At 39.6% G+C, this 23,295-nt stretch overlaps 1 protein-coding gene across 1 annotated transcript in view; it reads left to right on the top strand.

The window, feature by feature from the left end:
• Window positions 1-23,295, top strand: part of SPATA5 (spermatogenesis associated 5) — a 200,689-nt gene that overhangs the window by 22,528 nt on the left and 154,866 nt on the right. The window contains exons 9-11 of the mRNA XM_009887890.1: window positions 2,934-3,088; window positions 11,505-11,714; window positions 23,196-23,249. Of these exons, the coding sequence (XP_009886192.1) occupies window positions 2,934-3,088; window positions 11,505-11,714; window positions 23,196-23,249 (419 nt within the window). The remainder of the gene's footprint in view (window positions 1-2,933; window positions 3,089-11,504; window positions 11,715-23,195; window positions 23,250-23,295) is intronic.

The raw sequence follows: 23,295 nt of genomic DNA, 5'->3' as shown, positions 1-23,295 counted from the left end.
GCATGCTAACTAAATCTGAGTTCTGAGTCCTTCCTCCCCTTCCTGCTGGAATAAAGCAGTGAAAACCTACTTGCCCACTTCTGAACCTCACCTCTTACTGCCAAAAGGCTATTGATATTCATTAATCCTGAAGAATGAAGATCTGAAAAGGATTGAGCAAAGCTGAAACAAATGCTCTGCTCAGTTTACAGCAGTGGCATATACTCAGACCAAAACATTCCCACGTGAAAGACGCCCAACAGCTAAGCTGAGCTGCTCGAAGTTTTCAGAGGTACTATGTCTGAATCTTCAGTTTATCTGCATTATAATGTCTGTAGTGGTAAACTTGGCTTTGTTGTAGTGTCTCACTTCCTTTGCCTCTGCGTTGCTTCTAGCAGCATGTTTTGCACCCTGCCCTGCATTTCCTTATGTTAAATACATCTTCCAGTGTCTCGAGACAAGGATGTGGTTTTTTGCCTCCAGCAAGCCACTAGCTGTATCCTTCTCCTTTCAATAAGACTTTTTTTTCCCCCTCCTCTGGTTAGAGGTCAATCTGAAGTGCAGGAAAGAATGATTATGATAACAGGAGGAAACAGGAAGAATCATGCTTACTTTTTCAATCTGTTTTTTATTATTGTTTTAATGTAAAACATTGTTTCAATTAAATGCTGACCTGTGCAATGGTGTGTGCGTGCACATGCTGAAATGAATTCAGGCTTTGTTTGGAAAGCTGTGACCTCTTTTTTCCTGTTCTGGATCAAGGCTGTTGCATTTCAAGCCCACTGCTGAGGACTGAAATTTCACTCGTACTCCTAGTAGCACTGCAGTAATAACCCTTAAGAGCGGTATTCTCCTTGGGCATTTTTATGCGCTGTTCTCTCTCGATTTTTAAAATAAACTTGTTTGTTTTTAAGAATCTTCATGTCATGAAAAGAAGATAACCATGACACAATTAAAATGCGTCAAATGGGCACTGGGCTAAAGTTGTACCTGATGGAGCAGATACGTGTAGAAGTGAGGAGCAGAGATCTTTATAGGTTACTCTTTTTCTCTATGACTTAGTTTCATGTTATGTTATTTATTCTTTCTTTTGTATTTTTTTTTTTTTTAAAGTGAGAGTGCTGTGTGAATTGACTTCACCAAAAAGAAAATGTACTGGACTGGGCCCCAACACCTGCTCCCACCCCGCAAAGTGTTTGCTGCAATGACACTAGAATAAGATGTTGAGTTTGTTATTTGCTTGGATGTAAATTTTAAATCCAGAGGGGTGAATCTATGTTGTCTGGCTTAAGTTTTTTGTTTGCTTAAAATGAACTGTTTCAGAGGAAGGAAGAAGGGGTGGAGGAATAACATGAAAATTGTCTGGGTTGTTAAAGTGAGTCAGTTGTATTTTATACTTGTCCTCTGGTAACCAGATTTTCATTTTTCTCCTTGGCCTCATGGAAAGTTTTTATTTATATATCTTATTAGTTCTGGATGTTCTGTGCAAGGGGAAACCTGAATTACAATTTTTTTTTTTTTCATTATTGTATTAAGAGCCTGAGTATTGAATGCAGGTGCTCAGACTCTGCCATAATTGGCAGTTTATGGAGAGACACCAGCTGTACTGCTTCACAGGGGAGTTATTATATCTCTTCACACGTTGTATATATTGTAGGAAATGCAGAATTCCTGTCATTGTCAGAAACTTTGTGTGTCCACATCTACCAGTGCCTCTGTAGAAAAAAGACAATAATCTGCTGAAAGCTAAAACCGTGTCTATTTTCAGAAATGGCTTATCCCTTTTATTGTCCTTTCATGTACCACTAATTGATGTTTTGTTTGGTTAAATATAGAAAAGATTTGACAAATGATTGTCTTTTTATGGTCATACAAGGCAAACTGGTGTCACAGTAACTGCCTCATTTTTTTTGGTACCACATGACAACAGATATTACATATCTGTGGATGTGTGTATACCTGTACATAAGATTATACTCATCATGCAATGATACACTAACTGACATGTTTAACAGTTTCAGGTCACAGAACAGGGTTGGAAATAGCAGCAATAGAACTCCAAATTGTGTTACACCTTACAAGGCATAATTATAGAGGGGGAAAACCATGATGCTTCTGGGCATCTTACACGATGGGGGCTGTAATTGCTCTCTCTGGGGAGTGCCTGGGAGCCGCAGGTGGTACCACTTGGTCCTGCCCAAGGAGTACTGATATATTGATGTGTGAGTGGGTGCGACTTGTGCAGCTATTGAAGGACTGAATTAAGGGGGAAGCTAGGAATTGGTATTGAGATTTATAGGTGTTGTGTACAAGTGATTTGGCCAAAGGGGAAGGTAAAAGCTATGCCTGCATTTGAAAAGTGTGATTGCTGAAGGGACTGAAGAGCTATTGAGTATTGCAGGGAACGTTTGTTGTGTATCAAGAAAAATATAGGTATCTGGCTTCTTACTAGATAGCAAAATAGAGTTCCAATGAAAGTAAAAGAAATCTTATCAGTTTGTTTTTGAGAGTAGCGTGGAAAACACAGTCTTAATAGAGGAATGGACAAGGCTGTAGATGTCTTGTGTGAACTGATTTAATATTTGCCTTGAATATTTGTTATCCCTCTTCCTCTGTGGTTTAGAAATGTGTTGGGATAGATGTATGGACATTTGGAGGTTTTGCCCTGTTAGCTTCATCTCCGGGAACACAGGGCCGAGGCTGTTTCATTCTGTCTTTTGGAACAGATTTAGTTTATATTCTGTCTGTGGTCATTAAATCCCCTTTTTCTTGCTCTCTCATCAAAAGTATCTTGCATGTTCTTTTGACCTAGTTAAGGCCCAGCATTGAGGCATTCTTTTGAACATCGTTTCCTTTCCAGTGCCACTGTGTGTTTGTGTGTTTTACGCTTTACCTTTGTGAGAACCAGGAGGAAGTCTACATATTTCCATGGGTGTGTTTTTTGTTTTTAATAGGTTTGTACGCATTGCGAAGAGCACTGGGGAAAAAACCTAAACTGTTGGACAGCGAGGTGGCTGGGTCAGTGATGATTACTTTCAATGACTTCCTGCAGGGGATGAATGATGTCACGCCCAGCGCCATGAGGGAGGTGGCAGTTGATGTGCCAAAAGTAAGTTATTTTTTGCAATACGCTAGCAACATTGTTAGAGGCACGTTAAGAGTTGCAGTTAGGCGTTGAAATGCCCTACCAAAAGAGAGGAATTTTGTGAAGTTGAAGTCTCAAGTTACCAATAAATGTTGTGCATCATCTTTTTGTTTGCGTATTTATTTAATTATAATTTTGAAGACCCATTTACAGAAGTTCCTAATGCTTTAGGAAGAGTTGGTAGTGCAGGAGCATATCTCCCAATCTTATTTTTTATATGCTGAGTGGGTTAACGGAGTAAAAATCTGCTCAAGATGTCTGCTCAAAGCAGATCCTGAATAGCTGTGAAAGCTGGAGCCTTTTGTAAAGCAGACACAAACTTCAGCAGAAACCAACTGTTAGCATTTGTAACCAAAGTGTATTGAAATAAAGCTGTGAAGAGATTGGTTGCTATGATTTTATGTAAAGCAGTTGGCTAATTCTACATGCAGTTCATAGTGTTGTGACCTGAGTATCTTCAGTAGTGTTACATGGTTTTAACTGAGGGCAGAATTAGATAGTGTAGGCAGGTTATTATTGCCAAGTGGTTACCCATCAGGGGCTGTCATTGTATGAACAGTTCTTTTGGTGGTGCCAGGTTCATCTTTACCCCGCTCACTGCTATCTCAGTTATGTATGATAATAGTTCGGTAGCAGACACAACATAAAGTGGACTGGGGAACTGATCTGGTTTAAGACGACTGTGATCTGGCTTAAGAAGATTCAGCAAAAGAAAATGTATTTAATCTTACTAAATCTTGACTCTGCAAGCCGTTGTGCTGGTGTTTCTTAGCAGCTCCCCAGGCCCTAGAAGAAAACATTTATGTCTCATTGCATGAAAATGAGTCATCCGGGAATTAGATTGCACAACTGCAGACCTTTATTCCCAAACTATAGGAATGGGAAATAAAATCTGCGAACAGGATGCTGCACGCAGCCAGCTCGGATATCACACTTGGCTTGTTAAAAGTCCACGCTGTGCAGTGAAGTGCTGGGTGGAAATGCCTGGGCTGGCCCCAGACAGCTTTTCCTGGAAATGGTGTAGTGGCATCAATATCCACAAGGGCTAATTAGTTCTGCTGAGAACCAGAGTTACTAATTCTCTCATTGCTTATTGTGCTACTGGCTCTTGGGCTCATGTCATTATCACTGCGCCGTGCCTTTTAAACATACCAGTGCATTTGGAGCCAGATGGAGTGCTGCTAAACAGCATGATAAAGACAGATCGAAGCAAGGTCTCCAGGTACTGCAGAAAATCTGTTCTGAATCCGGTCAACCTACTGCTCAAGCTCCGGTTGTCCACTAAACCATCCTGCCAGTGGCTTCCTTGGTTGTCACTTGTTTTTATTTGTTAAACACCAGCTGAGTCACTGGAATACTGCTTAAATTCATTCCTTTATTGAAGGGAAGATAACAATGTAATGCAGATTCCCTTTGTGCTGACAGGACATGCATTTTTACAAAATAATGCATATTTTGTGAAGATATAGGATAAATTTCAGGCCATCTGCTTGGTGCCTGGAATGAGTTTAAAGTGGAATTTAAAGTACTGGATGCAACAGATTTTGTGTCCTCCCACATCATCTACCAAAGGAGGTGCTAGAATTCAGTTTAACCATTCTTTTGGGTTGCAGAGCTACCAGCTTACCAAACTGAAGGTACATGTGTGTGCTCAGAAGCGGTCTGAATAGCTGGAAATACTGACACAGGTGTCCATGAAAGTCACAGTGTAAATCCAGGATTGTAACACCACCACCCCCCTCAAGGCTAATTACTCCATTACCATTTGTATTTGAGGTGGGGAAGTGCCCTAAGTCAGCTCAAGTCCATGGGTTGGTTATGCTGTGGCTTGGTGGCTGGGATGGCAGTGTAGGGGAAGCAAGCAACAGGAATCCAAACTGCAGCCCCCTGGTTAGGGCTGCTTACTGGGGGCTTGGGATGTGATGCCGGAACGCTTGCAAACATCTGAAACTCATTCATGTACTTAAGCATAGTGTAGCTACTTTAAAAAATTTGACCACTGTATGGTTTAGAGACATGCACAAGCACAAAGGATAATAAAAAAAAAATATCTATTTATTGTTGTTATTAAACTTAGGTTAGTGTAATTTGCTGTATATTAGCAAATAAATATGTCTTATTCTCACCTGATTGTTAATGTCTGAGTGCCAATCACTGAGCATTTTATGTACTGTTATGCAGAGAATTTAAATGGTTGATTTGTTGTTTGGAACATAGATTGTAGCAGAAAATATAATGCAGCTTCTAATTCCTTGGAAACCTTCTTTTAAGAGGAGTATGCAACATTTAATGTTGTGTGCTTCTGGTGATCATTTCTAGGTATGTCACACTAATTTTACAGACTTATTTTTGCTTCTCTGATTAAACGTGTGTATTTAGCTGCTCTGGTTGAAGCTGTGTGTTTGATTGCACTAATGTTAGCAATTAATTGGATGCTGAAGTATTTAGTTTCAGTAGAACCCAAATATTTTTATGAAGCCAAATGAATGCAACTACAGAGCCATTAATTAGTTGCATCATCTTCTGTTGATGATGCTGTGTCCTAGAATGCTTTGCTGTTTAATATTGTTACGCTTGAATGTCAACTCCTGCAACACCTGTGGGAAGCCTTAAAATTACTTGCTTGACACAGAACTGATGCTAATATTCCTGATTTCTATAAGAAGCTCTTCCTCTTTACTAATTCACCCCTCTTTTCAATACAGTGCTTTCAGTCCGTGGACTTGGGCCACTTCCCCATTCAACACTTGCCTTAGTTGGCTCTTGGCCATAGTGTACTGTGATGCTATATTACTTATGTGCTCTGCAATAATTTATACCAACAGAAACTGCCTTACTTATACCTTTTGTTGCACTATTATAAAAAGGTAAAAATTATAGCTGGGTGTGCAGGAAACAAAAAAGAAACCATGAATCAGATAGGAGTGAAGCTACTTCAAGAAACCTAATTGTTTTGTTCTGGTTTTGTTTTTCCTGGCTAATGTATCTTTGTGCATAGTATTTTGTGAAATCATTCTGTATTGATTAATGTCCAGATACTTTCTGTCTGTAGGGATAGGCTTTTCTTCCCATGCTTTCCGTGCCCCAGAAGCTATCCAGCTAGATAGTTAATTGTGTGGGTAAATTTGTTAGAAAATCAGGGTTACATTCCTTCATGTTTTGAAGTCTGACCTTAACACTGTCATCTAAAAAAAATCCTTGCTAAGAATAACTTCAAACACTAAATAAATGATCAGCTATGAGATTTTTTTCCAAAGGGAAGACAAAAGTCTGAGCTACATTAATAATATCAGCTTTTTTTGCTGTTTATTGCAGTTTTATTATTCACTTGGCAGCCCCCTTGGATGGAACTTTTGGGCTACGCAGTTAGTTACAAGTAAAACCATTGATGTACATGTGAATTAAACTGAGACTTATGTGATTTTTAACTTTCTATTTTTTGGATGGTGGGTTTTTTCATATTTCATTTTTTGCAGTGGCCATGTGTCAATTGAATGAGAAGAGTTCAAAGTAACTTCTAAATAAAGCCACAAGTAAATGAATTTTGTTGAAGGGCTCCTTCCCTTACAGCCATGACATCTTTGCCATTTATGGGCTGTTGTTTTTTTTGAAGCTGGTATCACCTCTGATACTGAAAAAAATTAATTACTCATTTTATTATGAAATCCAAGTTGTTTCATCAACACAGAGCTTGTTCTCTGAAATCTGCAGCACTTCGAGTAGGCTGTAAAGAAAACCTAGTTTTCGAGTCAGTCTGCTTTTTAGGTCCTAGAATTGAGCACTAGTTGCTTGGCTGTTGAGAAAGCTACTAGGCTAAATTGCTCTGTTGCAGTCTTTTGTCTTATTTAAAACCTGGAAAAACCTCTTGTTATGTGTATAGCTGGGGTAGTAGCTAAAGAACAAGGAGATATATTAGAAGTGACTTGTTTGGATGGCCTCAAGCAAGTCACTTCTTGGTGTCTGAGGATATTTGATAACCTTTATGGAATTCTTTGAAGTCATCTTCTGAAAAATGCTCTAGGACAAGCTGGTTACTAGGGTTTTTGTCCTTGACGTAAATTGAGGTCTTTTTTTATTCCAGGTATATTCAAAATTACTGGTGGGGAAAACAGCCAAAATGAAGTGAGTTTGGGGCAGTAGACTGAAAGCGAAGTTGTGTGCAGGAGAAGCTGTTGGAGGCAGAGGTGTCACGACATGCTTTTTTTTGTGTGTTCCTCCTTTCTGCATTCTTTTGTCCTTCTACTTGTGACCGTATTGCTGTGCCCATTGGCTGTGACCAAGGCAAATGCAAAATACTCGCTGCCTGGTTCCATGTAGCATCTTGTTTTCTGTTTTTACAGAACCTTTCTTGAACTTTGCTACGTGTTACAACCCTTTTAGAAGGCTGCTTTTTCTGCAGCAGGGATTTAGGAGAGAGGGGATGCACATTATAAATCAGGAAGTTAATACTTTGGTTCTTTGGAGAGTTGCGCTGTAGTTGCTGTTCCTCCCTCTCCTATGGGTCTTTCTGAAATTTTTGTAGAGTGCTATGGGTTTTGCTTGCCTATTTCATTCCCTTTACTGTAATTCAACACTCAGATTTTTGTCTTTGCAGCCAAAAGTTTCTGGATGAGACATCCTTTGCATGTCTGCTTTATTTCTTTATTGCTGCTGCTTAACAACCTCTGGGGAGTTGCTGCTCTGCTGTATTCTGAGCTCCATTGACCTGGGGAGAGCTAGAGCTTGTGGCAGTAATGAAATCTTGGTGTCTCACACACTGTAGCAGAGCGCTGTCTTTGTATGTGTCAGCTCAGCCCCAAGGCAAGTCTTTAAAACCATTTTCACAGTGACAGAATATCACACTTCATTGCTTATGTTGCAAGACCTTTCCTTTGAGTTTGTGTGTAGGTAAAAGAAGTGTAGCTTGCTGTCTGAATGTGCACGTGAGAATTTGTGTTAATTGCAGTCGGGAAGTCACTGAGGATTTGTGTGCAAAACCAATTCACCTATCTTCCCAGCTTATATGAACCTAAAAGAATTCTTACTTTTGAGTGTTTTTTGATAGACTGATTTTTTCCCCACTTATCTCTATCCTTTTGAAATACAGAAAAAAAATACATGTTTTATTTAGGATTTGACCAGAATGTGAAGGTAGTATTTTATTAGCTATTTTTGCTTTTGATACTATTGCTGCTTGAATTCCACACCTTGTAGTACAGAAATTCTAAATAAGTTAACTGAAATGTTGACTGCTTAATTATTTTCTTTTTTTAACTCGTGCTGGGCAAGCTCACATTTAGTGGCCCTGTTTGTATGTTGTGACCCAGTCCTCTCCTTTTCCTCCCCTTCCTGATTTTAAATGTAAGCAAAATCATAATTAGTCTCCAGATTACTGAAAACAACCTTCACGTAAGGTGGACCTATTTCATTTTTTCTGTACAACTGTTGCTTGTGTTGATGTTAAATGACATGTAGTGGGTCTGAAAAATAATTTGAACAGTATCTCAGGAGACTTGTGCAAATAGTCTGAATATTTGCAAGAAGGTAAAAATAACTTTTAGATTTTCTCCCTGGCTTTTTGTATGTATGCAAAGTACTGCTAATAGATTTTTGCCTTCTGTTGCTGAAAGTCGTAGGGAATTCCTGATGGCTTAAGTAATTCGAAGAGGTTCTCGTTCATGTTTATCAAATTCTTTGTCTGGCTAGAAAAACACGATGATAAGAATGACTAGTCCATGCTTTACCAGATATGAGTAAGGATTGATACTGAAAAATGAGAACAAGCTTATGTTATATGTCGTCTTCCCTCAGAAAAGGTTGTCTAAAAGGTTTAGTTCTGTGCAGTTTACAGAGGTGCTAGGCGGAATTCAGGGTTGTAGGGATAGGTAATACATATTTTTAAAATGAAATTTAAAACACTGACACTGTTTCAGATCTGACACAGATCTGAAGCTTTTAGAATAGGGAAGATTGAGATTCAGCTTTTAGAATAAGGGAAGATTGAGGTTAACTGTCCTGAGTTTAATTATGTTACTCAACCACGAAATTTGAGTGAAAAGGAGTGATTTGTGTGGGTGGAACAGTGGCAAGATGCAAGTGAGGTATCTGACACATTTTCACTTTTTATAAACGTGTATGTTTGCTTCATTGTAATTAAAAATCTGCAGGTGGATTTCTGTCTCTTACTGTGAAAACTCAGGTGGGAAGGGAGGATTCTTCTTACCTTTAAGCACTTAACTGAGGTGCCTAAATGGGACATCTCGCCATATGTTCCCTCTAAAGGAAAGAGAGAGAAACTAAGTGTGAGAACACCTGTCTGACCTCTGAAAGAGAGTTTGTACTATAGCTGAATCACTCTGTGAAGTCTTTCTCTCTCTGTTTTGACTGTGTTGGTAGCACAAGATGCCCAGCTCAAAGTCAGGTGGTAGGGATTCATGCTGTTTCCCTCTTCCTTTCCACAGTGTTGTGGAATTTCTCCATTTACTGTTTTTGTTGAATTCATACAGACACTTTCATTTCAAGACTGGAGACTTGTGCTCAGCCCATTTTCATCTGTTTGCGACCATTGCTTAATAATTGTGCAGTTAGTCTTGCTTGTAGCATCAAGCAGCACCACAGAAGGGAATATTGGCAGGTTGCAAAAGTTGGCTTACGAGTTACCAGAAGTGGCGTGCTGCTTTGGTAATGCTCCTGCTAAAATCCTTTCCTTCCCCTGCTACTGGGATGCTGTGCTGTGTCTGATTCAGTCTTCACTTCACTCTGACCTTTACTGAATATGCATTTCTTCGGTTTTTCTTTTTTTCCATAAGGCAATCCTGCCTTTGGCAGATCCCTCGGCTCTCGGATCCTTCTTAGTAGGCAGTGGTGATCAGCTTTACATATTTCATACTTCCCCAGGCTTATAAAGTAATTATTTAAGAACCAGAAGCTGCTGGTCACTAAGAAAAAGAAATACTATCTTTTTTTTTTTTCCCCCCCTCTAGAGTTCCTGTAACATATTCCTATTGTGAGAGAGATTATGTTCTGCAGCTCTGCAGCTGATGATGATCGGCAGCTCTTCACCTTCCAGTTAGCCTTTAAACTCAGATGATTTCTGAGGGGTTGACACATGCGTATTGAACTTTGCTGTTTGCTCTCCGCTGTCTTTGTAATTTTCTTCTATGCCAAAGACTGACAATCAAGAAGTTTTATTTGGTTTGCAGTTTGTTTGGACTTACACAAAAGTGCTTGCACCACATCCAAATGCTCTTTTTCTTCAGTAGTAGACTGAATTGCCTCTTTCAGGGACTTTCTACTTTTAGTTTAAACTGTGTCCTGGTATCAGGAAAATGACAATAGGGACAAACCAGGAGTGACACCAGTTTTCTAGTCAGAAGAAAGGCGGTGTGTTGCCTCTTAGTATTACTCTGCCTGTCTTTCAAGTATAGCTGACCTTCCAGAGCTGAAGGGTTACTTATGTCTAGTAAATTTTTGGAAGAGTGTTTTAAGGCAGAAGATCATTTGATTTAGGTGTGTCTTGACATGTTTAATATTTGAAGTGGACGGGAATGGATGGTGACAGGACGAAGAACAGGCCAGGGGATGGGGGGAAAAGTCACAGGCTTGTTGACAGTGGTGCGGGGAGAGGTGTAGCAGGTTTTAGATCTGTTATTTTGGGTAGGACGTGATAGTTCTGTCCCAACGTATGCCTGACAAGCCTGTCTTGCATCTTCAGCAGAGCAAATTTAACTGCAGTTGTTTTTTAACTGCAGTTGAGTTTGGGTGTGTGGTTTTTCTTTTCTGTAGATACTTGTCTATTTGGAGGATTGTTTGTTTTTAAGCTTCTAGTCAAACCTTCAGTGCCCAAGTCCTGTATGGGAGTGATAGTGTTGGCAAGTGGAGGAACCCTCAAAACTTCTAACACTCAATCCTGTTCATCTTAGTGGGATTATACAGCTGGGATCGGGGCCTTACTTTGCAGCTATAAATAAAACCAGCTTGAGCTCATACAGTCCTTTTCTTCAGGGAAAACATCAAAGTAATCTACAAATTCTGCATCAGCATCACATTAAAAAACACAAGAGAACTGAGTTGTGACTTTGCTAGTGATCACACAAAGTGTTGCTGCCTGTATGATCATGCTGTCATTTTATTTTTATTTTTGTTTTGTTATTGACTTTTAAAGTAGATACAAAATATTTTACCTACATCCTCCAGCATAAAACAAGTCTAATCCCCTTTTACTTTGTGTGACTTTATTAATAATTGCTTCTTGTTTAAAAAAGGCTTTTCAAAGAAATGACTTGTTAAAAACAACTTCATGAAATAACCAGTACACATTCTACAGAGCATTTTTGGCTTATTTTCTTTTCTAATAGTTCTGCTCCGTTGTCTGAATTCAGCAAAATTGTCTGCTTTGCAGGTGTCTTGGTCAGACATAGGAGGACTAGAAGACGTCAAGCTGAAATTGAAGCAGGCAGTTGAATGGCCTCTAAAGCATCCTGACTCCTTCATCCGAATGGGGATTCAGCCTCCAAAAGGTGTGCTGCTTTATGGACCTCCTGGGTGCTCAAAAACAATGATAGCAAAAGCCTTGGCTCATGAAAGTGGCCTCAACTTCTTGGCAGTGAAGGTAGGCCATTTAGTCTTACATTTTCATAACTCCTGTGTAACTATTGATAGTTTACCAATTTCCAGTGCAGGAATCCAGCGGCTGTTAGTGTTTCTGATCATTATATATGCTACAGCAAACACCTTGTAAAAATCAAGTAAGGTTTGTGTTTCTTTATGGAAAGGACTAGTGCTTTCTTGTACGGTTTTTAAAAATTTATTATTTATTTTATCACAGCACAGAAATTATGTGTTGGATGGGTGGGTAAACTGTCTAGTGACATCTTAGTTATTGGCATTATTTGAAATAATTTTGAAAATGGAAACAATGACATTCTTAAAGCACTATAAATGAAGTACAACTCTGAATCTCAGGTAGCTCTTCTTACTGTAATAATTACTTGCATGGAAATATGATCATCTCATCTCTTACATTCCTTTTCTTTCCTCAGGAAAGTCACTTTCTTCATCTTACTGTTCATTTTTCACTACAGATTTTTCCTGCCTTATTTGCCTTTTTTCAGGGGAAATAGTTCTACTTCATCAGTTTTTAAGAAGTTTGCAAAATCAGTTATATCTGGAGCACTCATGGATAAGTGCGATATTCTTTCAGCATTAAGAAACGCTTTAAGTATAGAAAAAATTTGGATTTCATTGGCTATGAATCAGTGTAATTGATTACTGTGGGTTGTATGGAAAACGCATGAATGGAAGTTATTTAATAATAATCCTGAGCTTCAACGCATAGGAAGGGGAAAAAAAAGATAGAGTAATTCCACATGGGGTAGTCTTGCAGCTGTGTCAGAATGCTAATGAAGTGCAAGGAAAAACATTTGTTTAAGTATTTTAAAAGTATCTCCTTCTCAGCAGTAAGATCACGTACGCTTGTCTGTTGACCATCTCTTCACTCACAAAGCTTTCTGTGTTGTTAGTTTCTGCACAGCTTCCTCCTCTGCCTATCCTTTCAGACACACTGTAACTGTAGCTCTGGATGCTTTCCTCTCTGGGAGCAGAGGCAGTCGTGCTGACCCTGAAGCCAGCAGCCCTTCTTTGCCTGTGCCTTCCCGGTATTGCAGACATGCCTCTGGGTCACGGTCACATCAACAAGAGCAGCCTTGGAAACCTCAGCCCTTAAGAAACACTACCTTTACTGCCTCTTCCATAAAGACAAAGTAGTTCTTTGTATTTCAGAGTTACTGGTAAACAAGGGAACCTTTTCCTCCTGCACTGCTTAAAAGAAAACATTCCTCTTTGTCTTGCCCAAAGCACTGATGCCTGAGAGGGTGGGGAAAAAGGGTAGCAGTCTGAAAAAAAACCCAACTCTAGTTAAAAATGAATGTTGTTGCTATCTTATATTCATCAGTCGTAGATACATCAGACATTTCTACTGATGCAGTTAATTGTCCCAAAGCAAAAGGTGGCACATGCTGAATAGGAGGTATCCAAAGGTGGACTCACAAAATGCTTTTGTAGAGTAATGCAGCATTTCTTCATGGTGGAGTTGTGGTGGTGCAAAGCCCTCTGTCATTGACAAGCTGCAGCAGAAGTGGCTGGCTTGGGGAAACTGCCTTTTATTCCCTGTTGGTTTAAAATCCCTTGGCCTGGAGCTGTTCAAATATTCAATGTACAGATGTTTCAAGAAGCACATCTCTGGAGCATGTCCAGCCTTGGATATGTTGACTCCAGGAAGGGAACATAGCCCACTTTCTCTAACTTCACATTTGCTTCCTGGACAGAAAAGGCAACATCCATCATGTACTAAATGTGTTAAACATCATTGTCTGTAGCATTTTCTTAAAGCACAACAGGCATGAATTAATTTCCACTGCATGTGTTCATGTGTTCCTGCAATAAATCCAAAGTAGATGAATGTGTGGCTTTTTGGGTGGGGGGGAGGCGGGAGGGGGATTTTTCTTTTCTTGGTTACAGTCCTATTAATTTTCCTGTTCTCTACGTTATGTCTCAAATATCTGTCCCTGGAACTGATATCAGGCTTTTTGAAATGGAAGTGTGTTTCCTGATAATTTACTTTTCAGACTTGCATTTTCCTTCCAGTCTCTCCTGCCCCAAATAAGTAATTTTGATGAAAAGTGTCTGCTGTACAGCTTGTAGGAGATGCGTACTCTTTCAGGATAGTTCAGGTGGCTCAGGTTCTTGGGTCATTCTTGAGAACGGACTGCAGACAGGAGGCATAGCTCTAGCTATGAGAGCCTGCTGCTGGATGTCGTCTCTCCCTGTGTCTGAAACCTGAGAGGAAATAGAGTTCATTACATGCAGTGCTTACTTGGTCCAGTGATTTTTGGAAGATGGACCTATTGCACCTGCACGCTACATCGAATATCCGTGGGCACAGTAAGTCCAACTGTCTCAAGGAGTGCCAAATGTACTCTACTTGTCTAAGTTGGCTGTCCTGCTTGGGTGCAGCAGGTATCACCCCTGCCCCAGCCTGGCTCCAGGAAGGCTTTGCACTATCTTCCAGATGTGCCTATGCAATGTCTGTGTAGTTTGGACAGCTGGCTCTGTTAAATGAGGTACTTCAGTGGGGTTATATGCAATCTGTTGAAATGTGACATTTCCATGTGTCTTGGGCATGGCTGGTTGTCATAACGTTGTATGAGGCATGGTCAAAATAGCGCAGCCTCCAGCCCAAGTCTGACTTGCCTCTAATAAGATTTGGAAGATGGGCGAAGTCTAGATGTAATTTCTGGGCAGAGGAGCTGAAGAAAATAACGTGATAACAGATGTTTGACGTTGCATCCTGTTCTCTCCTGAAATCTATTGTGAAGTTTGAATGGCTAGTGTTAGAACGAATGTGGCCTTTTTGTAAACATGTTCTTTGATATTTGGCCAAAACTTTTTATAGCTATATTTTCACCAAGATCGGTGACCTTTTGCTTTTCCAGAGAAAAGCGGTTGGTTGGTTTGTTTTACAAAGCAATCTTGCATGTAATTCCTAATGGGAATTGTTTATTTTTATTCCTTCACTTTACTTTCTTTGTGTCTAATACAATATATCTGCTAAATTTACTGGGGTTGTCAGCTACTTTCCCGGGAATGGCTCTTCCTGCTCCCTCCCACCACCCTTTTTTCTAAATCTCTTGCAGCATGGAGGCTTTTCAGGGTTTTAGAAGTCATCTTGATTATCCCCCCCCCTCCCTCCCAAACCTCTGTTACAAAAAGACAACTGAATTGTTCTCAATTTCATAGGGTTTTCAGTGTTTTGCAGTCATGGATACACGCGAGTATAAGACTGTGTGAAGGAATGAATTAGGATAATTTTTTCATTCTTCAGGTTTGAACATCAGTCTTGACTTATCAATAGTTTTTGACCTGGTCAGCCTTCTATGCACTTTTGTACTTCTTCACACTCCTTTTGTGCTTGCCCCAAAGTTTTTAATTTTCTCTTGAAATGTATTTTATGCATTTCTTTACTAACGGGAGAAGAAAATTGTATACAGATATTGGATCTATCAATATTAATAGGATGGGCGATGTAATTTTCAGCTTCTGTCAGGCTGATGACACCTCTTTCTTATATACAACTGGCCCTGTGACATTTTTGCTTTAGATGTCATCTAGCTTTCTGAAATGGAACATGAAGAAAATGAAACCCTTTGTCACTGTGTTATTCCTGTGAGTCTTTTTCTCCTCTTTTGACTGTTCATGTGGTGGGTATCTCTTTGTACTGTTTTGACAGTTCCTGCGTTTAGGGTCAGCTTTGACTGGATGCTTTTTTGAGATATATGTTGATTAGGCCACAAAGATTTTTATGGTGATATTATAAAAATGTTTTTGGAGGAAACTTCCATATCTTGCTGTATGGCATAGATAACTATATCTGCATTTGTCTTGCATCTTAGTTTATTTAGAGTTATAGTGACTGCCCTCTTGGATATTTTTTTCTCTATTTTATTTTTAGGAAATCCTGTATCACTGTGTTGTGATAAGAATCTAATGAGTATTACTTTTGTTCACGGATTTTCTGTTGCTTTTCTGGGAAGCAACTTGTAGAGAATCTCTGTGGATTTTTTTTTTCCCCTCTCTTATTATTGTGGTATGTAGGTCATTAACTTTACTACCAAATAAGAAAACCATTGTGCTTTTTTGTTTTTAATCTATTTTAAAATGAACAATGAAGTTTGCTCTTATGTTGTCAGGCTGGGAGGCACAGGCACCATCAAGATACCTACCCAAATGAACTCCATCACCCAGCTATAATGTGTTCCTTAGCTGATGGTCCCATAAGGGCCACGGGGATTGGAAAATCCTTTTTCCCCTTGAGTTGCACATACACCCAGGATGCTGCATACTAGAGGGGGTGTATGTTGTTGGTGGTATCCTGCATTGCATTACCTTCTACTTACTCAGCCTGCTAAAACCAGAGGGAGACTTTCTGCTTATTTCCAGAGGCTTTTGCTCAAGATTGCATCAACAGGGTACTTTGAGTTCTGTTTTCTGTCCAACAAGCAGATTACCTGAGTTGACAAAATAAATAACAAGAAAAATTATGCAACTTCTATATGCTTGTAATGGTTTTGGAAGCATCATTTTTCCTCTTGCTGCGTAGTGCTTTTTAATATCTGTATGTTTAAAAGCACTAAGGCAAAAACTTACTTAGTGATAGTGACAAAAACCAGCTTAAATTTTCAGAAAATTTAGACGTCCAAAAGTTAAACCCCTTGGAATTCAGCTAAGTGAGACACACTAATTGTTGTAAACATGGTGAAGCAATACTTAAAAAAGCAACCCAACCCAAACCCGCTTGTGACAGTAAGTAGTGTTCAAGGACGTTAACACTGAGCAAACCAACGGTACAGATGATGTGTACCGTACTGCTCTAAAATATTATTTGCATTGGTTAGGAGCTCCAACTATGGTGTGGAAAAAACCCCAAAAGGTTAGAACATATTCCTGACATTTTATTTGCTGTTACTTAAGAGCTCTGGCTGAAGGAGTCTTGTCTTTTTTCAATTAGCAGTAATTACAAAAATATACACTGTTCTCAGAGCTCTGACTTCACCTTGGCTTGATTTAACTTCCTGTATCACCCTGCCGATGCTTTTGTACCACTCCCCGTGCTTGACATGTGCTTAAGCTTAGTTTGTCATCTGGGTCAACTACGTCAAAATATTTTCCAATTGAAGTTTCCTCTGCTTTTCCCTTCAGCTCTTGGCTGCCGCAGCTCAAACAGATTCATGAGGCTTGGAAAGGCCGACTGCTTTGCTTTGGGGAGAACTGTCACTGAATTTGGGAGAGATACGATAGCCTTCTGATAGGGATTTCAGTGAGCAGAAGCATGAAATAAGAAAGCTTGGTGGCTGTGACTAGCTGAGCAAAACATTTCAGATGAACAATGAACAAGCATTGTGGTTTTATGAGAAACTCCAGCAAACATTTGATAAAATTTCCAAAAAGAACCATAGTAACACATTTACAGTAACTTGTTGGTTCATTAGCAGGTAGTGCAACTAACTGCATTTGAAAAATTTGTTCAACATTTTTTACAAGGGATGACAGTTTGAGATACTTTAACGAACTCCTTTGATCTTGAAGCTATCTGCATGTTTTACTCAACTAAAATTAAAATAAGATATTCATCCATTCTACCATAAGCTTCCCAAAAGTCAATGTTGCGGCAGAAAATGATTCAAAGATAATCCCGTCTCTGTTTACTTGTCCCTTCTCAATTACTTTGTAAGATCAATTTTTATTAGCACTTAGTTTCTCTCTCTCTCTGAGTTGCCCTGAGTTTGTGAGCAATCAGGTAAAAGTAGCAATTGCAGAATGGGGTATTGCTGGAGGGGTGAGGTGTCAGCATCTGAATGCGTTTTTCAGTGCGGATGGCTAATTTTGTGTCGTCTTGCTGCATGATTTTTGATCCCACATGGATACTGCCCTGGTGGTGCCCAGCCTGCTCCTAGACAGCATAGCGGATAGCAGCTGTTCAGCCTGTAGCTGAACAGGAATGGGCACTGAAAATCTGTGATGAACAGGAATGACTTGCAAAGGGATTTCTCTCTGGATGGGGGAGGTGAGCAGGATGGGTTACTTTTAGATCTACTTCAACTGTGTCACAATAGAATTTCACCTCTGACTTGATACTGCTGTGCCTGTGCTGGTGCAGGGCTTCATAAACCTGCAAAATCCTAGTAAATTTGAGTGGCAGCTGTGCCCCAGTGCTGAAGAGGGCCCTCTCTGAAGGCACTGGTGCATGCAGTGAATTTAATGCAATGTTTCCAGTCAGTTCACTCCACTCTACAAATACTGGCTTCTGTATTGTGTAAAGAAGCCTCAAATGGTTGTCATTAAAGTTTGCTAATCAAGGCAGATGGCAAGCAAGTGAATTCTGAGGCATGCCAATAAAGCAAAGTGGGTATTGTATTTGCCTTCACAGTTTGATTATGCTGCTTTTAGACAGTAAGGATTGAGGATGACAGTTTTTTGCCAGCCTACTCCCTTAGATACTTTGGAGCCCACAAGCACCTGTTGAAATTGAGGTTTTTAAAACACCAGGCAGGTGTCAACAAGTTTTTAAGATCCTCAGAATGCAGGACAGACGGAGAGGAAGCGATTTAAATGGCGCATGGTGCTCAGCCTGGAGTTTACTTGGGCTGAGAAGCTGGGAGTAATGCCGATTAAGTCACTATACAGCACTGAAAGAGAAGTAGGCTTTATTCTTAACAAGCAAATATAATGCGTTTTCTGAGCAAATATTTTTCTATGTAGCGTAACCAATTACCAAATCACACATATACAACCTTTGCATTAGAAATAGCCTTACTGTTAAAATAAAGGAAGTCTCACTGTTTATCTTGTTAATTCTCTTTCCTTCAGCCGGCCTGAGTCATATGTTGCTTTGGTTTGACTGTGGTAGGGATGGGACAGCATTTTGCTGTTGAGATTACAGTATTAAAAGACTAAGGAACTAAGTTCCGTGTCTCTTCCAAATCAGTTAACGTTGCAAAATGCTAGTTTTAACTCTGTGAAAGATGTACGGGTAGGGGTGGGATCAAGCTTCACTCCTCAGAGCTGGCTGTCTGCTTTCCTCCTGCAGTCTACTAGAAATTAGCACATCAGAGTGAGGTGCGTTGTCTCTGCGATGTAGACATCTGTCTGTCCAAATCGGTTAGTGCCAATGTCTCTCAGATGCAGATGTCTGAGTGTAGGCAATGAACATTGCCCTAGGTACACATTGTGAACAGTTGAAAACTAATTTTGGCACCCCTTGTCTTTTTTTTTTCTTTTCGAGGGTCACAGTACAGAGCTCAGTTTCTAGATACTTCATTTGAAATTAAATATTAATTATGACTGATATTTTAATGTCTGATCATTTCTGCTTTGAGCATGGTAAAGAAGGAATTGTGCATTATCTATTGTACGGTAATAATCTGTAGGATGTGATATAAATTCTCTACTTGGATTTTCAAAAATATGAATCGTACTGTATGGCTAACATACTTTAGCATGTCTGTGTTAGAGCTCAGAACCTCCATGTGAGGTTATGGCAATATTTTTGAAGAGAGTAGACAGAGCTGCATGCTGGAGAAATCTGGAGCTGTGTCTATCTGGCATAAGTACGAAACTTACCAAATTGTCAAAATAGTAAAAAAAGTTATTTATAGAGGCAAGTCACCAGCTAATTTTCCTATCAGTTAAAAGTCACTACCCCGGTATCTTCAGGTGGAAAAAGTCTGCAAGTGGTTTTAAGCACTACTTAGAAAAATTACTGATACTCTTTAACTTCAGGAATACCAGATGTTCCTCTTGCAGTTTAAAAACACTTTGAGAATTTAAAAACACTTTGAGAACTTCTGTCATAACCATGTGTGCACAAACTTATCTCATGTTGCAGCCTGTATACAGGGGTTTTATCTTTTGTGCAGTTAATCTTTCAAGAGCTTATTCTGATAATATTTTACATATAAGGAATTTCTTTTTTTGCTTGCTTTTTTTTATTTAAACATTAAAAAATCAGCAAAGGAGAAAAATCCACGCCCAATCCAGACCATAAACAAGTGGAAAGTGTCATGATACAAGGGGAAAGTATCTTGTAAACAAGACTGGGGTAGTCTTTAAACAGAGCATACCTGGAAACTATCTCTGCTTTGAGGCTGAATAAACAAAACTCAGCAGTATACAGTGGGCCTGAATTGGCAGATTTTATCCTATTAGTCTATTATACTACTAGCTCACAAATGGTATGCTTATATACATGGCTAAGCTACAACTTCTGCCAGTTTCCTGCTCCAAATCTTTTGCTGGTTTTGGAGTCACCCAGCAAATGACCAGAAGGAACAGGTTTTATTTCTTCACGTCCTTTCATATGGAAGACAGCTTGTTGCAGATGAGAACAGAGCTACGCATCATTAAACTGGACCGTTTGTTACTAGCACCTCTGGGCCAAAGATGATGTTTCAACAAATGTCAACCTGCAGACTAAGTCGAGCTCGTGTCATTTGATTATTTTTTTTTTTAAAGGAGTATAAAAGCATTGAAAAAAATTCAAAAAACCCCAAACCCTTCTGGTATTTCTTGAGTGGCCTCCAACTTCAAAGCAAACTTCCTAAAAAGAGGTGAGCTTTGTGAAAATTGGAAACAGTGTCAGTTGTCGGCAGGTGACTTTGTGGTGGCATGTACACTGCCTGTCATGCAGATCTGTCTTTTGAAAGAACTGCCATCGGTTTCTGTTAAAGACAGCCCATCTGCAGACAGGGTAAAGCAGAGGTTCAGCTCAGGTGGGACCAGAGCTAAGTCAGTTCACTTTCTACATCCAGCTTCTTTGAACATTTCTAGGTTTTGTGTTGTGGTTTTAAGTGTTTGCATGAGATGAAATGTATACCTCTTCTGTGAGTGCTTTCTCTTACTTTGGAGTCTTTTCCTTTATTAACACGTATAATAAGAGTTCCAAGCTGGTGGCAATAAAAGCCATGGTTCTGAACAGCAGTTTTGGTATTGGCCATGAGTGGTGAACTAGGAGACCTTCAAATCAATTCTTATGAAAATTCTCCATGAAGAGAGGTCATTAATACATAGTGGTCTTTCACCTGTAGTGGGTGTTTAATGAAGAGAAAAATGGAGAAAAACTTAATGTCAAAGCTTACAGCAAAACCATGCATTCAAAATAATTCTCTTTGGAAACATTTTAAACAGTATTTATTGCTTTGATGTTGCCTTGATCATATTTTAATGCTTAATTAAAAATAAAACTCCAAGCATCTGAAATTATGTTGTACCTTAAAGCTCAAAGAGAGTAGTTTTGGTTTTAAGGATTTTTTTGCTCAGACAAAAGAAAATAAAATGTCAGGCTATTTGATGTTGTGTCATACTAGAGGAGTACACTATTGGCACTGATGTATATGGTGTTGGTTTCCATGAGAATACTGATGTGAATGAAGATTACTTATGAGACTAAGTAGTGTACTTACGAAAGAGAAGATCCACAGGCTCCGGGAAGAAGTTAGTAACAGAAATCTATAATTGTGGGTAGAATCTGCAGAGGTTTCTCAGTGCGTCAGCTCAGTTTAACAGAAAGCTAAACAGAAAGAGAAGTGTGCTCTTGTTCCTTAAGGATTTGATAGGCCCATGCTATCGGATTCCTCATCTGCACTGAACGTGATGAATGGCAAGGGCCTGGAGCAGCTGGGTGCTGTCTCTTTGGGCTGCAAGCCCATTCTGCACAAACTGCTGCACGCTCCTCGTGTTTGTTGTCCACAGTGAATAGGAGGAAGAGGCTTTATGTTTCTCTCTTTTACCTTGTTTTTTCGTTCTCTTTCTTTCCTGCCTTCTTCAGTTGTGCATTTGCATAATTCTCTTTCCACGCAAGTATCCAACAGACTCAAATTTTGAAGTTGTTGAAAGCCTGCAGCTGACACTTTAACTTTAGCTACTGCAGCAGTTGCTTTAAGGGTGAATGTTGATGAAAGGAAGCAATGCTAATTGCATCATTTGTGTTTCCTATGGGCAAGGCGTGCAGTGCTCTTCCAACCCTTACACAATTTCTTTGACTTGTGTGGTACACTAGGTCTGGCTACTACAGTACCTCACTTGGCCCTTTGCATAATGGACAACTCTTTGAAAATAAATAAATTAAAATAGTGGCATAGCCTGGATGCTTTGCTGATATCAAATAACTGGTGCTTTTCTTTCTAGAGTATATGTTTTTCCCATACATGTGCATAGGTACTTTCCAGTGGTGCCAGTGTCAAGGTGAAGTCAGTGCATTAACTGTTATTGCAAGACTGAAAACGAATGTGGAGAGGGGAGACTGCAAAAATCAGTGTGCTGCATTTTTAAAGTAATTAATCTGTATTCTACCGATCTGGGTACGAAGTCCAGACCATTCTGTTCAAAGAGGGGTTGTAACAGAAGCTCTGTCACTGCCAATGTATAAATGTGGATCTGCCATGCATTCTTAATTCTAGCATATCTACTGTTTAAAGCTGCTTTACTGCTCTGAGCCGAGCGTTACCTGAAGGTACTTGTGGCTGTGAAGCATAGGAAGGTTGTTCAGTTTTCGCACTGTGAAGAAGGATGTAGTTTCTGCTGGTGAAATTATGAGGACACCTGTTCCCTGGAAAATAGATTGAAGCCACTGGTACTTTTTGTTCAGGGCAGGGGATAATCATCGTTGGTTGTAGCTGCAGGTCAATGTTGATGTAAACCAGGCTGAAGTCAATGAGTCATTGCCAATCCCAGGAGAATCTTAGTCCCATTAGAAAGCATTATTTAAGCAGTGTATCCTACAGGATATAGCAGAACAGAAAATAACACTGAGAATACTCCATTGTTGTATACTTATAATTGTAAGTACTTGTTCAGGACTTGAAAGTTGACCCTGTGGTCTCCGGTCTGTTCCTAGTGGACAGGGCTGTGAGTATAAACAGGCACTGCGGCAGCTGGCACTAATAATCGTGCTTGGCAGTCTCGGCAGGGAGGAGGAGGAGGAATGCGAATGAGCTAAGACACTGAACAGCTTTCTCACTGGGGATGGAGCGCTCTGTGGATGGATTTCAGGTGTGCTTCTATGGCAGCTGCTTCTTTCTGGACCTGCAAACTGTCAAGTTCAAAGAAGCACTGTTAAACATTGGTTTGGGTCACTGTTTTGGTGCTTGGTTAGACAGGATGCATGTTGAGAGCACAAGTAAATGCTCTTCTGTAATTCATCTTTTTGGCTGATTTGCAGCCCCCTGGTTGCTGTTGTTGAGACAAATTTTAAGAACTCCAAAGTGTTTATTTTTTTGGTTAATTCTGTTTCTCATGAAAGCACTATGAAAGTATTATGATGAGAGAACTAACCTACTTGCATGCACAGTGCTATGACAAATGGAGGAAAACTTGGTATAGGTAGAAGGTAAGTCTAAAAATGCACAAATAAGACATGCAAATGGCAAATTATCAAAATTCCTTGTAACAGAGCGTCACTAAAGAAGCCTGGCAGATTGTCTCAGTCATTTTGTATGTAAATGTAATGTGCTTTTGAAACTTTTTTTTTTTAATTTTGCAGGGACCTGAGCTGATGAATAAATATGTTGGTGAGTCTGAACGAGCAGTGAGAGAGGTGAGAAAGGGCAAGCTATACGTAATGTTATATGTTAAGCTATCTC

The sequence above is a fragment of the Charadrius vociferus genome, unplaced genomic scaffold (genome assembly GCF_000708025.1).
Source record: "Charadrius vociferus isolate BGI_N301 unplaced genomic scaffold, ASM70802v2 scaffold806, whole genome shotgun sequence".
Classification (NCBI taxonomy): Eukaryota; Metazoa; Chordata; class Aves; order Charadriiformes; family Charadriidae; genus Charadrius; species Charadrius vociferus.
This window is presented reverse-complemented; position numbering and strand designations above follow the sequence as displayed.